This window comes from Acanthochromis polyacanthus, chromosome 2, assembly GCF_021347895.1.
Source record: "Acanthochromis polyacanthus isolate Apoly-LR-REF ecotype Palm Island chromosome 2, KAUST_Apoly_ChrSc, whole genome shotgun sequence".
NCBI classification, from domain to species: Eukaryota; Metazoa; Chordata; class Actinopteri; family Pomacentridae; genus Acanthochromis; species Acanthochromis polyacanthus.
The window spans coordinates 3,112,481-3,128,912 of record NC_067114.1 but is presented as its reverse complement, the minus strand read 5'-3'; the positions used below and the strand labels follow the sequence as shown (position 1 = coordinate 3,128,912).

The 16,432-nt window shown below is 41.0% G+C and overlaps 1 protein-coding gene across 1 annotated transcript in view; it reads left to right on the top strand.

Moving 5' to 3' along the window:
- The first annotated feature begins 559 nt into the window (after positions 1 to 559).
- smad3a (SMAD family member 3a) overlaps positions 560 to 16,432 on the top strand; it is a 47,927-nt gene continuing 32,054 nt past the window's right edge. The window contains exon 1 of the mRNA XM_022211455.2: positions 560 to 1,118. Within this exon, the coding sequence (XP_022067147.1) occupies positions 916 to 1,118 (203 nt within the window). The 5' untranslated portion in view covers positions 560 to 915. The remainder of the gene's footprint in view (positions 1,119 to 16,432) is intronic.

The following is a 16,432-nucleotide window of genomic DNA, read 5'->3' as shown; positions in this document are numbered from 1 at the left end:
GAATATGTGCATCTCTAAAAATAAAATGGAAAAGAAGAGTAGATTTTCCCTTTATAAAGTTTAATCCTAAACTTTATTGCCATGTGGCGGGAGGAAAGAACATCATGCCCCTGCAATTATGCTACATAGATAAACTGACTCATTTGGGGAGTTTTTTAAAGACAAAAACGATACATTTAAACTTTCTAAGTGCCCTCAAAGTGTTGCATAACTCCCAAATCAAGTGATCCCTGCATGAGCGTGATTGTGACAGCTCATTTAGCCACATGCACGTTCTTTTTCTAAACATGTTTATCAGCAGGGGAAAAATGAAGGGGGTTGTGCAACTTGAAGGCAGCGCATTTGGCCAGCTGCTCAGACTGGCCTTTCACAGGTCTGCTGTGCAGTCTGGAGCCTGAATGGAGACTCTCAGCAGCAGCTCCTGCATTTGCATTTGATGCAGACTTCTAGCAGACTTCAGTCGGCGGACTCAGCACCGCGGATGAACTTAGCAAAACTTTGACACTCTTGAGGTTAGAAACGCCACGCTACAAACAGGAAGTTTCTCTTCTCGGTTAAAGCGAAAGACGTAGCTCGGGTGCGACTCGGGTTCGTGTGTGTTTTAAAACAACTGCGGTTTGAAGACGCGCAGACGGGACTAGGTGTCGCGGCGGAGGGATACTAAATCCAGAGCGCAACAGACTACCGGCGCACAGTTCGCCGCTGAGCTCCAGCCAGACGGACCAAGTGCGCTAAAACTGCGGGCTTCGACTCCGAGATGCTCCTGTGCGCATTTTAACAAGCAAAACAAGTCACGTTTGGCTAAATAACGCTCGATTTCGAACACTTTGGGCCGCCGTGAGGTTCAGCTGCTGCCGTGTTTTCGTCCAAAACCGACGGACTTCGCGACACTGGACGGACTTAACTGAACTCAAGATGTCAATTCTGCCTTTCACTCCCCCCATCGTCAAGAGACTCCTGGGCTGGAAGAAGGGAGAGCAGAACGGCCAGGAGGAGAAGTGGTGCGAGAAGGCGGTGAAAAGTCTGGTGAAGAAGCTGAAGAAGACAGGACAGCTGGACGAACTGGAGAAAGCCATCACCACCCAGAATGTCAACACGAAGTGCATCACCATACCGAGGTAAGTCCGAGCCGGAGCCGTTAAATCAGCATCCTAGCTAGCTCAGTTTGTCCGGGTCTCCTCTCTTTAATTTGACAGAAAACTCCCCGTGTGTGTCCCACCCTCGGTCTCTAGCCGCACCTTGCACGCATATGGCATCACTACTTGACTGAGAAGTTGACATTTCCTCTTCCTTTCTGGCCCCGGTGTTTGAAACTCTTGGTTTCCTTCGGGTTTGTTGTGCAGCAACATGGTGGCAGAGGTAACCGCTTAACGGGGCTAACGCTGGTCCCAGCAGATCACCGGTTAGCTGCCGTGCCACCTTGCTGCCATCATGTGCACACTTCACTTCAAGTCAACCCAAACACTCCACGGCAGTTTCTTGCCACCAAACTGACAGCCGTTTTTGCTCCAGAGAGGACACAGCTTGTGCATTAAGCAGCCAGCAGAGCACATGCAACGCAAAAGCACTAATGGAGTCCAAGTTATATAACTTGGCCTTAATCTGGGACGCTTTCTAGCGTTGTTAGTGCGTGGGCGAGTCTGTGGAGCTGGGCTCTCTGCTCTCCTTTCAGTGCTCAGCCGTACAGCCTTTTGTCTGTCCTCACACTATTCAGAACGAATAAGCAGCTCTGATATTAGACATCAGGTTACTGCTGGTGGCTTCAGTGAATCAGATACAAGTGAGACAGGTGAGAGTTTGTGAGGTGCAGGAGTATCTGAAAGCTATGCATCATTTCAGTGGGAGTAATGTGGAATCTAAGGTTATATCTGTCTACAGATTGACGTGTTTTCACTACACTTTTGGGTACATTATGTCCCCCACATTTACAGTATACCTGTGGTACTGCTAGGGCTGGGTATCGATCTAAAAGTTTCAATACCGGTACCAATTCCGATACCTTCACTTCAATACCGGTTCCTAAACAATACTTTTTTCGATACCAGTTTTACAGTATATACTCAAACAGAATGAAAATTGCATTACACATTACTTTTCACATTCACATCTGAGTTTAATTTTCCAGTGATTTCCAGTGCAAAAGAACATTTGCAAGCAATGTACAGTTCAGTACATACTGAGCCACCTTCGCCCCGGACCCTTCCTGGCCCGCACCTGGGGAGAGGTCCCGCGGGGGGATCCTCCTGCACTGAGCGGCCGCCCCTGGCCTGCCGAGTTGAATCCCCCGGGCGGATTGCGTGGACCCCACCCGTTTACCTCTTAACGGTTTCACGCTCTCTTGAACTCTGTCTTCAAAGTTCTTTTCAACTTTCCCTTAAGGTACTTGTTGACTATCGATCTCGTGCCGGTATTTAGCCTTAGATGGAGTTTACCACCCGCTTTGGCATATGCTGCACCGCACACTATTGGCGTCCATTTTACAAAAGTAGAGCCACGTTTTAGACCTCAGAGGCATCTTTTCCCACTTCGACGACACGCTACACAACTGCAGTAAAGTCAACGTACCTAACGTGAAACCTGTCTGTGAACGGGCGGGGCGCGCCACAGCATGTTTTTTTCCGGCTTGCCGCAATCAGGTGTAATGTTACAGCCAATCACAGGTTTGCTTTATCGTAATCACGTGATAAGTACCGGAACATGGAACCGAAAGACGAGGCTTATTTCGATACTCATTACTACCGAAACATTTCGGTCGGTGCCATTAAAGAACCGAAGTTCGGTGCTCAGCCCTAGGTACTGCTGGTACAAGTTCATGAGTTGATGGGCAGAAAATCAGTTATTTTGATGACCAAGTAATCTTCTATCTGTCGCTATTCACACTCAATAATCAACTCTTTCATATGACATCAAATTACTACTGTTAGCTTCAGTGAATCAGATACAGGTGAGACAGGTGAGAGCTTGTGAGGTGCAGGAGTTTCTGAAATGTGGGCACCATTTCAGTAGAGATAATGTGGAATTAAAGGTCTTAAAAATGACATTTTCTTCATTACACTGTTGGGTACATTATGTCCCCCTCATTTACAGTAAACCTGTGGTAATGCTGGTCCAAGTTCATGAGTTGATGAGCTGAAAATTAGTTGGCTGTAATCTTTTATCTGTCACTATTCACACCCAATATTCAACTCTTTCATTTGACATCAGGTTACTGCTGGTGGCTTCAGTGAATCAGATACAGGTGAGACAGGTAAGAGCTTGTGAGGTGCAGGAGTTTCTGAAATGTGAGCATCATTTTAGTGGGAGTAATGTGGAATTTAAGGTCTTCAAAATGACATTTTCTTCATTACATGTCTGGTACATTATGTCCCCCTCATTTACAGTAAACCTGTGGTAATGCTGGTCCAAGTTCATGAGTTGATGAGCTGAAAATTAGTTGGCAGTTATTTTGATAGCCACTATTCACACCCAATAATCATCACTCCCATTTTGATATTGAATTATTTCAGGCAGTTTCAGTGATTCGGTTGTTTCTTGATGAAAAGCTGTGACAGGTAGGAGCTTGTGAGGTGCAGGAGTTTCTGAAATGTGTGCATCATTTCAGGAGGAATATTGTGGAATCTAAGATTCTGTCTGTCGACAGACTGACATTTTTTCTACTTCACGTTTGGGTAAATTTTGTCCCCCGCGTTTACAGTATACCTGTGGTAGTGCTGGTCCAAGGATAAATCAGTACATTCGAGAATTGATGAGCAGAAAATTAGTTGCCACTTCTTTTGATGATTGATTCATCTTTTGTCTGTCGTCACCATCATTCAGAACAAATAATCAACTCTGTCATTTGACTTTTAATTACTGCTGGTAGCTTCAGCGATTCAGGTTTGAAATAAGAAGCCACTCTCCTCCCTCACAGGCTGGGGCAGGAATGATCTCGTGTGATGTGTTTGTGTTTAAACTTTCTGGCACATTTTGTCCACTATGTTAAAATGCAGCTGGTAGCTTCAGTCAATCAGTTGTTTCTATATGAAAGGCTATGACGGGTAAGAGCTTATGAGGAGCACTTAAAAAGTTCTAGAATATGTGCATCTTTTCAGGAGGAATAATGTGGAATTGATTTTTTTTTTTCCATTACACCTTGTGGTACGTTTTGTCCCTCACATTTACAGTCGAACAGTAAGAGAGCTGCTTCAAGGATAGAATACATTCAGTAATCAGTCACATAGTTTACATTGGTTTTTTAAATGTGAGCGTTTGATTCTTTTCTTTGTTGTGTTTGTACTGCTAGGTCAACCTTTTTAAGCTGTGGCAGTTCTAAATATCATTTATTGTGTTTCTTTTCAGATTAGTCAATCATCTAAACAGTCATCAGCTGCAACCACCCCCTAAAAACCGTGTAAATAACAGAAGAACTTCTTACTATTTTTCCAAAGAATTCAACAGCCCCAGTCTGTAGCTTCCAAAATGGCACTAAAGTTGAATCAACGCCTCTGTACAACAATTTCCTCAAGAACTGAGCATGGTAATGTGTGTTTTTTTTCATGTTAGACTCCATTACTTTCACTCAGGTGTGACTTGGAGGCAACACCGCTTTTATTACTGTTCTGAAAGTTGTAATAAATGACTCATTGAAGCCCCAATCTTTCTGCTTGCGTTCACACATTCTCACTTGCGGGCCATTCAGATTAGCAGCACACTGTGTCAGATGTAAGCCGAACCCGGCGCAGGGCACTCCCACATTCTTGATCGCCACAAGTGTGCATATCGCAGCTTGCACAGGCCTGAGTTAAGCCTACCCGGAAAGTTAAATAATGTTTGCCGTGATCCGGGTTTCACGTTTCCCCACCGCTAATGCAGAAGGGAAGAGTGCATTAAGACGACCCCGGATCAGGGCTGGCTGTCAGCGTGGGCTAACGGCGTCCCTGGAGAGCCGCTGTTTCTATTAATTCTCCTACGTTCTGGCTGGCTGACAGCAGCTGCATGTTCGGGCCTGTCCATGCGGAGGTCAGCTCCTATCTCTCTGACACATGAACTCCCCGGTGAGGCTCGCTGCTACCCCTCCTGACGGCAGTTTGCGGTGATGCTGAAGGAAGCCGGCGCTGAATGAGTCGATACTCGCATGTGGTGGTGGAAAAGCAGAAATGACATCGCATATCATCAGGGGGTAATTTGAAGTAAAATTACTGAAAAAAAGAGGAAACAAGCGATGTAGTCAGAATATCTTAGAGCAGGGGTGTCCAACATGAGGCTCGTGGGCCAAAAGTGGTCCTCCAGAGGGTCCAATCCGGCCCTCAAAGTGTAAAAATTACAGAGAGGACATTAACTGCAGATTGTAAATTAGTAAAACTATAAATTTAAAATCATTTCTAGACCATGACAAGTTGTTTGGATCATAAAGTAAAATACTAGTTTGTTCTTTTGACATTTTGTGGCTAATTTTTGTAATATTTTGTCGTTTTTATTTTTCTTTTTTGTCATTTTGGGTTTCCCTTTTGTCTCGCTCGTGTTGTCGGTCTATTTTTTGTCGTTTTGTTTCTCGCTTTTGTCATTTTTTGTGTAACTTTTGTCGTTGGTCCATTTTTTGTTGCTTTCTAACCTTTTTGTCTAATGTTTTGTCTCTTTTTTGTTTAGTTTTGTGTCGTGTGTCTCATTTTTTGTGATTTTGTGTCTCATTTTTGTAATGTTTTTGTTGTTTTTTTGGCTGACTTTCATTGTTTTGATAAGTAAAATACTGGATTGCTCATTGTTCTTTTGTCATTTTGTGTCTTTTTATAAAGTTTTGTCTTATTTTTTGTTTGACTTTTGTCGTTTGTCTCATGTTTTTGTCGTTTTCTTTCTCATTTTTGTCATTTTGTGTTTACTTTTCGTCTCAATTGTGTTTTTTGTCTTATTTTTGTCATTTTGTTTTGCTTTATGTATTGTTTTCCATGTTGTTTTTGTCATTTTGTGGGGTTTTTTTTGTCTCGCTTGGGTTGTTTATTTTTTTGTCGTTTTGTTTCCCGCTTGTCTTTTTTTGCTTTGTTTGTGTTTTGTTTTTTCTCCTTTGTAGCTTTCTTTTCACTGTTTTTTTGTGTCTTCTGTGCTATTCCGTGTCCTTTGTTTCATTTTTATCGTTTTGTGTCTCCTTTTCGTAATATTTTGTCTCTTCTTTTTGCTGTTTTTTGTCGTTTATATCGTAAAGTAAAACGGTCCACATTTTCTTCTGTTCATTGTGTTTAAATGTTTTGTCCAAAGTTCTTCCACTCGTTCTGTTTGCCAGGTGGTTAAAATGAGACGCGTTGGGAAAGTCAGCTGTTTTTTTGTAGAGCCGCGACCTGCTAGATAGGATTTGAAATAACACGACTACCTCTGGCTAGAAAGCCGTGGTATCACAACACGGTGAGTTCAGTGGAGACGGAGTTATTTGTGGGTGTGGGTGGTTGATGTGGGCAGCGGGGCAGCCTGTGTGGGCGTATGTCCCGGTGTGTTTACACTGGAGATAAAGCCCACATCCCATGAAAAAGCATTAGTCACAGTCACTTTGACTTAGATTCCCATTTGAATTGGAAAACAAAGTATATCGGGCTTTGACTTGGGCAGGGCCGTTGGTTTACTTGCCTTTCAGGTCTCTGTGGTTTTGACAATGAGCTGTTCTTACTTTTCTGAGACACAGAAGGCAAAGTGAAAGCTGGAGCTCCCATCCAAGATCAAGACTTAGTCACTCAGCAGCGAGCAATTGTGGCAATGTGGTATTGACCCTCCCTCCCTTTTTTCTCCGCTCTCCTTTTAAAACCCTCTCTTCCTGTGAGCTGTAAACTTGGGTTACTCACAAACATTGGTGTGTAAAGTACGTCAGGCCATGAAAGCCTACCAGTTTCTGATGGTCTGTTGGTGGCTGTGGAGCGTGGTGGCCTGCAGGGCTTTAATGCGACAGGATGACTAACAGATGTTTTTCCTTGTGTTGTTTAGTGACTAAGACCTTCATTTATAAACAGAAGCCGATTGTATTTCAGTTCTACCTGTTGGGTAAATCAGAAGCAAAGTAGAAAACAGAGGGAGGAGGTCAACAAAGTGTCAGATAGACGATCACTTCCTGTTTCCTGAGCAGAGTTGGTGGTAGTTTCTTATGGGTTTGGCCTTGATGGTTCCCCATGGTTGACCAAGAGGATGAAGGTCCTCTAACCTTAAGGAAGTGGAGATTTTAACCCAAACCACAATGTTTTGGTAACCAGTGAGTAATTTTAACCCAAACCCGCGACCTTTCCCTGATCTTAACGAGCCATTTTGGTGCTTTAACTTTGACCATAGTGGTGTCAGATCACAACACAGTTTTCCGTTTGCAGAAGTGATCTGCATCTGCAGTTTTATGTGATTTTACTGCTGGATTCGTCATTTAATGTAGAAGAATCATTGAGCTTCTGTTTCTGATTAGTGATCAACATTTGTCTGTAATAATGTTAAGCTGACGATAAGTTGGTCCATGTTTTTTGATTTCAGAAAAATGTTGGATCGCTTTGGCTTTCCCTGAAAGTTGCAGCTTAGTGACCAACAATGACCAACAACACAACAGCTCTGTGTTATTTTCTCCAGCACACACAAACAGAGCTTCTATTGTCAGGCTGCGCAATACATTTCACTTTAATTTCATTGTTTTTAATACAGTTATGCAGTTGGAAAAATAACAGACAGCTGTGTCTTCTCACGACGCTTAACCAAACACAGCGCCCTTTGTCGGCCTTATTGAATCAAGAATGCATTTATATTGAGAATCAAATCAATTCTGAATCAAATTTTCAACACCAAGAACTGTAGAAAGTCCCCGTTTTGTTCTGCACACTGCACCAAGCTTGACCAAGAGAATGAAGGTCCTCTAACTTTAAGGAAGTGCAGATTTAACCCAAACCACAATGTTTTGGTAACCAGTGAGTAATTTTAACCCAAACCCATGACCTTTCCCTGATCTTAACGAGCCATTTTGGTGCCTAAACTTTGACCATAGTGGTAGTTTTCTATTTGCAGAAGTGATCTGTAACTGCAGTTTAACGTGATTCCGCTGCAAGATTTGTCATTTAATTTAGAAGATTTGTTGACTAGTTTCTGTCTCTGACTATTCATCAACATTTTTCATCCAAAATTTGGACAAAACGCATAATAATGTTAAGCTGACGAAGACTGGCTGACGATAAGTCGATCCACATTCTTTCATTTCGAAAGCATTTTGGATGGCTTTGGCTTTCCAGAGTGGATTTTTTTACACTGCTGGAGATGTAATATGACCAACAACACAACAACTCCGTGTTATTTTATCCAGTACACATGAACAGAGCTTCTGTTGTCAGGCTGGTCATTACATTACACTTTTTTTTTCATTATTTTTAATGCAATTATGGAATAGATCGAAAAATAACAGACAGCTGCGTCTTCTCACGACACTTAACCAAACACAGCGCCCTTTGTCGGCCTTATTGAATCAAGAATGCATTTATATTGAGAATCAGTTCTGCATCAAATTTTTTACACCAAGAACTGAAGTAAGTCCTCATTGTATTATGTGCTCTACTCTTGCATAATGAAAGTTTCTGAGTTGGTAATTTCCTCAGATGCACTATTTGTTCTGTTCCTTACATTTATTGCATGCAGAAGACTACAGAGGCCTCCTTTACGTAGAAAAGTAAACTTAACTGTTTAAGCAAAGGACTGATGACCCGCACTGGGTCAAAAGCACAGCTTATTAGTCATTTATCTGGATATTTAGCTAAATCTTAATTTATATGTGCCACTTTAAATGGTAGTATTTATATAGCGCTTTTATCCAAAGTGCTTCACATGATATGTCACATTCACCCATTCACACACACATTCACACACCAATGGCGGGAGCTGCCATGCAAGGTGCTAACCACAACCCATCAGGAGCAATTAGGGGCTTGGTGTCTTGCTCAGGGACACCTCGACACGAGCACGACGGGCCGAGGATCGAACCGGCAACCTTCCAGTTACAAGACGGCCACTCTACCCACTGAGCCATGCCGCTCTTACTCTTTAGCTTTTTGTTATTGCAGCTGTGCAGAATGAATTTTCATTGCCAGAATGCAGGTTTCTAATTCTGTCATGCAATAAGGCTGTTTGTAAATGCTAATTTGATACAGTGACATTTTAATTGTTGATTCATCCGTGTATTTTGATTATGCAGTCAATCACTGAGGCTATAAAATGCAAGAAATTGGCAAAAATGGGCACTCTAAGTGCAAGGAGAGTCATTTAAATGGTGTGTTTTGGTCAAACAAGAGTCTAAAAACAAACATTTTCAATTTACAATGATAGAAAAGAGATAAAAGTGACAAAAATGTTCATATTTGCAAAGTTGGATCCAGCACAAGCTTAGAATTTTCACTTAGGAAATGATAAAATAATTGATGATTGAAGCTGTTCTTAATTAATTTCCTGGCAGTTTCTGTATTTGCATTATGTGTGTTGTAAAGTGGAGGATAATTTACTATGATGGCCTATAACATTCCTGTCATTTTTCAGCAGAGACAACTTTATAGGAGAAAGTTATGTATGGAAGCCAAGCAGGTCTCAACAGAAATATTCGCCCGTTAATGCTGCAGGTTCTGAGTCAGTCGGGTTAACCGGTGTGAACCGACTTTCACCAAAATTGTGTCAAGTTCCAGTCGTGGTTTTGTGGGGTGACACTGGTGGTGTTTTCAGAGAAATCATACAAGGTGTGTGGTGCATGTATGCGGTGTGAGAGTGATGTGTTTTTTCACGGAGCCTGGGGGAGTGGATTCCTCACTCTTACCTTCCTTAACTTACACTGGGTTTGGGCCAGAGCTGGGGAGTGTGTTTGTGTTGTGCACACACACATCCCTCCTGGCAGCAAGACTACAGTCTGACTACAGTCTCCTGTCCTGACATGCAGCTGTCAGGACAGGAGGAGTGAAGCTCAGAGGTAGAAAGACAGACTGTCCATCAGATAGAGGAAAGAATGAGACAGAGGTAAAATGAGAGAAAGAGGGAATGCAGATCGCTGAAGAGGACTCGGGGATTCCCGTTGTTGTGTCTGCTGCTGGAAGCGACGGCTCGTCATGATGGGAGACTTAACGAGGGAAGGTGACTCAGTGATGATTGACAGGAGAAGACGGTATTTTTAGAAAAGTGAAAACAACAAAGCATTGGAATTTGAGCGTAAAAAGAGAAAGGTAAACCAGAAAGCAGAGGGTTTAGATGAAGGAGACAGCCTGTTTGGCAAGAAGCAGCGAGTTGAACTCTCAGGCTTATCAGAGTCAGACTGTGGTTAGTGTGGTTTGCATGCAGAAAAAACAGAAATACACGCTAATAGCTCTGATAGAACTGGTTTGTTTTCCAGCTAGACAGCAGTTCGACATCAAAAGGAGCGTGTCTGGGTGACAGACGGACTACATTAAAGCAAAAAAAACCACACACACACACAGTGAAGCTGCTGTGTCAAAATAGAAATACCTGCACACAGGCAGATATGCTGTCTGGTGTAATTGTGTGTATGCTTTGTAGTCATTTCCTTCATGTGTCTTCAAGCAGTTGTTAGTCATCATATTTGTCCGAAGAGATTTTTTTTTTCTTTTTTGCTTGTCAAATACAAAACCATAGACCAGGGGTGTCCAACATCAGGCCCGTGGGCCAAAAGCGGTCCTCCAGAGGGTCCAGTGTAAACATTACAGAGAAGACATTAACTGCAGATGGTAAATTAGTAAAACTATAAATTTAAAATTATTTCTAGACCATGACAAGTTGTTTGGATCATAAAGTAAAATACTGGATTGTTCTTTTGTCGTTTTGTGCCTCGTTTGTGAAATATTTTGTCTTGTGTTTGCTGTTTTTTGTCATGTTTTTTCTTTTTTGTTGTCTCGTTTGTGTTTTTTGTCTTCTTTTAATCTTTTTGCTCCGCTTTATTCGTTGGTTTTAGTCTCGTTTTTGTCATTTTTTTGTCTCATTTTTATCGTTTGTCCATTTTTTTTGTCGGTTTGTAACTTTTTTGGCTAACTTTTGGTCTCTTGTTTTGTTTTGTGTCATTTATCTCATGTTTTGTCATTTTGTGTCTCATTTTTGTGATTTTTTTTGTCTTGTTTTTTGTCTTTTTGTATCTGACTTTTGTCGTTTTGATCATAAAATAAAATACTACACTGCTTATTGTTCTTTTGTCATTTTGCGTCTCATTTTTGTGATTTTTTTGTCTTTTTTTTGTCTTTTTTGTATCTGACTTTTGTCGTTTTGATCATAAAATAAAATACTACACTGCTTATTGTTCTTTTGTCATTTTGTGTCTCATTTTTGTGATATTTTTTTGTCTTGTTTTTTTTGTCTTTTTTTGTGTCTGACTTTTGTCGTTTTGATCATAAAGTAAAATGCTACATTGTTCAGTAATAGATGACTAAATGTTGTGTTCCTTTGTAGACACTCTGTGATCTGGAAATTGTACTGTGGAAATGATAAACTGAGGCTGAATTTAATTTAATAATTCATTTAGTTTACTTAAGAAATTTCAGTTTGTTCATAATGTTTTGTTAAAAGATAATTCCTGAATGTGAATATTTTCAGGATGTCCTTTTTTGCACCAAAACAACAGACACCTGATGGCCATGCACTCAGACATTTAAAACTTAAAGCAGCACCTGTCCAGATTAAATCCAGGTTTGGGTACATTTAAGCCACTTATATAAACCGACTATAGCTGCACCTTTGCAAAGCATTGAGATGAAACTATCACATTTCTTGTTTCCCTTGTTTTGCACACACACAGACACACACCGTCTATCGCTCTCTCAGACGGCTTTCATGTCAAGTATCACACCTGAGTCATCCGAGACAGCGTTGTTCGACAGCGACACGGTACAAGACGGGTCACCCAGAGTTTATGTGTGTTGTCTGTCTGCGTGCGGTTGGCCGCTCTAATGACGGTAACGAGTTGGCCTCCTCAGCGGGGTTCAGGATTCCTGTCGTTGTTTGATTTGCTTGACAGACACTACTGTGAGTCAAGACGGACACGTACACTAAGTGTCTGTGTGTGTTTGCAGAGCGTGGTACCTGTGTTTTAGTGTTTGCATCGATGTAACCACACAGTCAGCCACTCAGAAACCCTCAACAGCTTCACCTGGCTGCTGCTGCTGCTGCTATGTTTTACGTTTAAATGAATAACAGTTATTTTAAAGAGACGACAAATAGATGAAAAAAGCAATTTATAGACGATTCATTGGAAGGGGTGTCCAACTTGAGGCCCGTGGGCCAAAAGCGGTCTTTCAGAGTCCAGAAGAGCTGCTGCTCTCCAACGACAACATGTGAAGAGGCAAATCATTCACCAGCTCTGTACGAGGGTCCAAAACCAGCCCCCTCAGAGGGTCCAATCCGGCCCTCAAAGTGTAAAAATTACAGAGAAGACATTAACTGCAGATTGTAAATTAGTTAAACTATAAATCTAAAATAATTTCCAGACCATGACAAGTTGTTTAGATCATAAAGTAAAATACTAGATTGTTCATTGCTCTTTTGTCTTTTTGTGTCTCATTACCTCCGCCAAGGAGGTTATGTGACACCCGGCGTTTGTGTGTCTGTCTGTCTGTTAGCAAGATAACTCAAAAACGCCTGGCCAGATTCACATGAAATTTTGAGGGGATGTAGACTATGGTAAGAGGAAGAGCTGATTTAATTTTGGTGGCAATCCGGAAAGGATCCTGGACTGTGAATCACTTTGAATTTTTTAGTATGTTTTAGTGTGTGGGCCAAAGTATGACAAAAACATCATAGGTTAGTTTGTCGTCCCAACAAATTGGAACAAGGTGTCCAGATAGCTCAACTGGTTAAGAAGGTGATTCATAAACAGAACTGTGTCAGAGAGGCAGGTTCAATTCCAGCTCATGATCCTTTACTGCATGGGTTTCCTGTTTTCCTCTCTATCCTTGGCGGAGGTCTGCACACTCTGAGTGCTTTCCTAGTTTTTGTAATATTTTGCATTGTTTTTGTTGTTACCGCCCGGCAAAACTGCGTTTTCCGGAAGGTATTATTTTCAGCTGCATGGTCTTGCTTGCTTGTTTGTTTGGTTTATCGGTTTTCCGCGCGATAACTCTATCAAATATTGATGTAGCCTCACCATATTTGGTACACAGCTGTGCCATAATAAGACACAGGTCGAGTTCAAATTTGGTGACCGTGACCTCATTTTCAAGGTCACAGGGGTCATCTTTGTCGCCGGGCGGTCCAAGTTTGGTAAAACTTCTTGGGTTTTTTTGTCTTTTTTGTTTGACTTTTGTCGTTTCTCTCATGATTTTGTGATTTTGTTTATCTTTTTTGTCATTTTGTTTCCTTTTTGTCTCGCTTGTGTGTTTTTTCTTCTTTTTTGTCATTTTGTGTTTTGCTTTATTGTTTTCTGTATTGCTGTCTTTGTTTTTTTTGTCTCGCTTGTGGTGTTTGTCTATTTTTTGTTGTTTTGTTTCTGTAGTTTTTGTCTTGTTTGTGTTTGTCTATGTTTTTCCCTTTTGTTTTTCACTTTTTTGTCAATTTTTGGTCTCTTTGTTTTGTTTCCTGTCATTTTGTGTCTCATTTTTGTCGTTTTGTGTCTCATTTTTCTAATATTTTGTCTTGTTTTTGTCTGGCTTTTGTCATTTTGATCATAAAGTAAAATACGACATCATTCATTTCCAGATCAGATGTTGTGTTTCTTTATAGGCACTTACTGATCTGGAAGTTGTAACGTGGAAATGATAAACTGAGACATGCTATTGTTGAAATTGAATTTATTTTTCTTCAGAAATTTCAGGCTGTTCAAAATTTTTTGTAGAAAGATAATTCTTTGAATCAGATATTTTTTTTGCACGAAGCCAACAAATAATTAGGAGTTGTGGTTACCTACAGGTTGTTAAGCTAATTTTTTCCTGGTGTGGTCCACTGGAGATCAGATTGGGCTGAATGTGGAACTAGAATGAGTTTGACACCTCTGCTTTAATTGTTCTGCCTGACATCTCATTCAGTTCACTGTGATTAACGTGAAACTTTGTACACCGCATTATCACACTAAGTTAAAATCCACAGCATTCAAGCTGCCTGACTAAAAATAAAGTAATGTATGTATGTAACGTCGTTGTGCATGTAGCTGTATGTAGGTGTGTGTGTGTGGTTAGTCAGCTCAGAGGAATGCTCTTTCTGCCTGCCGGGGCCTTGAGGAGGGCGTGGGCTGCTGTTTGGTTTGCGGCTCGCACCGCGGGTGGAGGGGTTAGAGACGGCTCTGCCTCGACTTGGCCCTGGCCGTCTCACTATCTGCGGGGGAGTGCACATGCACGAGGCAGAAACGCACACAGACACACACGCTCACCAGACAACAAATGTGCCTTTGTGCTCCACTGGCTGCTACCGCCGCCGCCGCTTCATGTGCTGGACTACAGCTGGATGTGTTTGGGAAAACGGCTTGGTGTGAAAGAGCAGAGGTTCAACAGGCGAGAGGAAGATTTATTTTCAGACACGAGAACAAGGGAAAGTCTTAAAATACCAAAGCTGAGATACAGAGGTTGGTAAAAGTTGGTGGATGTTGAGCAGGGGAGTCAAACTCATCTTAGTTCAGGTTCCACATTCAGTTCATTTTGATCTCCAGTGGACCGGACCAGTAAAATCACAGAGTAATGATCTATAAATGGTCACAATTTTTCCTTTGGTTTACGTGCAAAGAAAGTACGTTTTGGGAATGTTCACATTGAGGGAGCTTTCTTTTTTTTTTTTTTTTACAAAACATTATGAAATTTCCTAAGAAAAATAAATATAATTTTACTTTTTTATGGCTCAGTTTCACATTACAACTTCCAGATCAGAATGTCTACAAAGGAACACAACATTTAGTCACAGCCATCGGGAACTGAATGATGTAGTGTTTTACTTTATGATCAAAAAACAAGAGAAAATATGAGAAAAATTAGACACAAAACGACCAAAGCAAGACACAAAATGACAAAACATGAGACGAATGACATGAAACAAAACAAAAGAGACAAAAAACGAGACAAAGTTACAAAGCAACAAAAATAACGGACAAACGAGACAAAAAATAACAAAAAGCGAGATACAAAATGACAAAACCATGAGACAAATGACAAAAATCAGACAAAAAAAGACAAGAAGACACAAAGGGGCTAAAAACTGGACAAACAACACAAGTGATGCAACAAAAGACACTAGATGACAAAAACGAGATAAAAAAAACGAAACAAAATGATTAAAACAAAACAAAAAGGAAACAAACGACACAAAATGACAAAAGAACAATGAGCAATCTACTTGTGGAAATTATTTTAAATTTATAGTTTTACTAATTCACAATAGTTAATGTCTCCTCTGTAGTTTCTACACTTTGGGGGGCAGATTGGACCTTCTGTCGGGCCTGTTTTGGCCCATGGGCTGCATGTTTGACACCCCTGATGTTGAGGATAAGCAACAGATGCTTAAGATGATCCAGGATTTAATAAAAACCTCATCAGATGACTCAATAAAAACCCAGAAACATGAGTTTTTGTTGGCCGCAGGTTGAAAATAACGTGTTGAGCATTTATTGTATTGGGTTTGTTGGGTTGAACGGATGGATTAGAGCTCCACTTTAGTCTAAGTGAAAGAACCAGAAACTAAGTCCGGCTACGAGCTCCCCAGACACTTTGCTGTCCAGGACACCTGATATAGTGACACCAGAGACTGTGGACTGCAATCTGATCAGATTTGGACTTGAAGAACCACATCTCTGGTAGTTTGTAGGTATTTGGTGCAGAATTTCTCCTGTGTCTGGCATAATGTGTAGTACAAAATACAGCATCTATCCATAGTCTCTCAACAGCTCAATTAAGGGCATATGTCTTACTTTGTCTGGAATACTGGGGACTCTGGATTTCCTTCTGCTGTTTACAAACCTGCAGGTTGGTCTAAGCAGAGAATAGTTGGTATGGCATGAGTGGTTTGTCCATATCTATTAGCCTTTCTAATGCAGTGTTAGGTATAAGTTTGTCATTAGTTTCACAATCAACCTTTGCCCTTTAAAGGCTTTGTTTTTCCATGCTTGCTTAGGTTTGGATGTTTCTAAACTTAGGCTTACTTTGTTAAATGGAAAAAGCATTCAGTGGAAAACCTTATCTTTGTTTCTCAACTCAGTAGCTTACATGAGCACCCGGATTGGAAAAAATTTCTTGGTGTACCCACCCTCTTTTCCACTGCATGTTAGACTAGACTCCAGTCCCCACAACACCAAATACATAAACAGTTTATTTAGTTATACAACTGAGGAACATTCATGCCTGTACACCAAAAAAAAAAAAAAGCTGGTAAGGATTGGAAAATCTGAGCCTGTACGCCACATTATTTTTTGCTCGTCAGTCAATATTTTGTCTTTTTTTTTCTTTTTTATCTGACTTTTGCCATTTGTCTCGTGTTTTTATCGTTTTGTTTCTCGTTTTTTTTG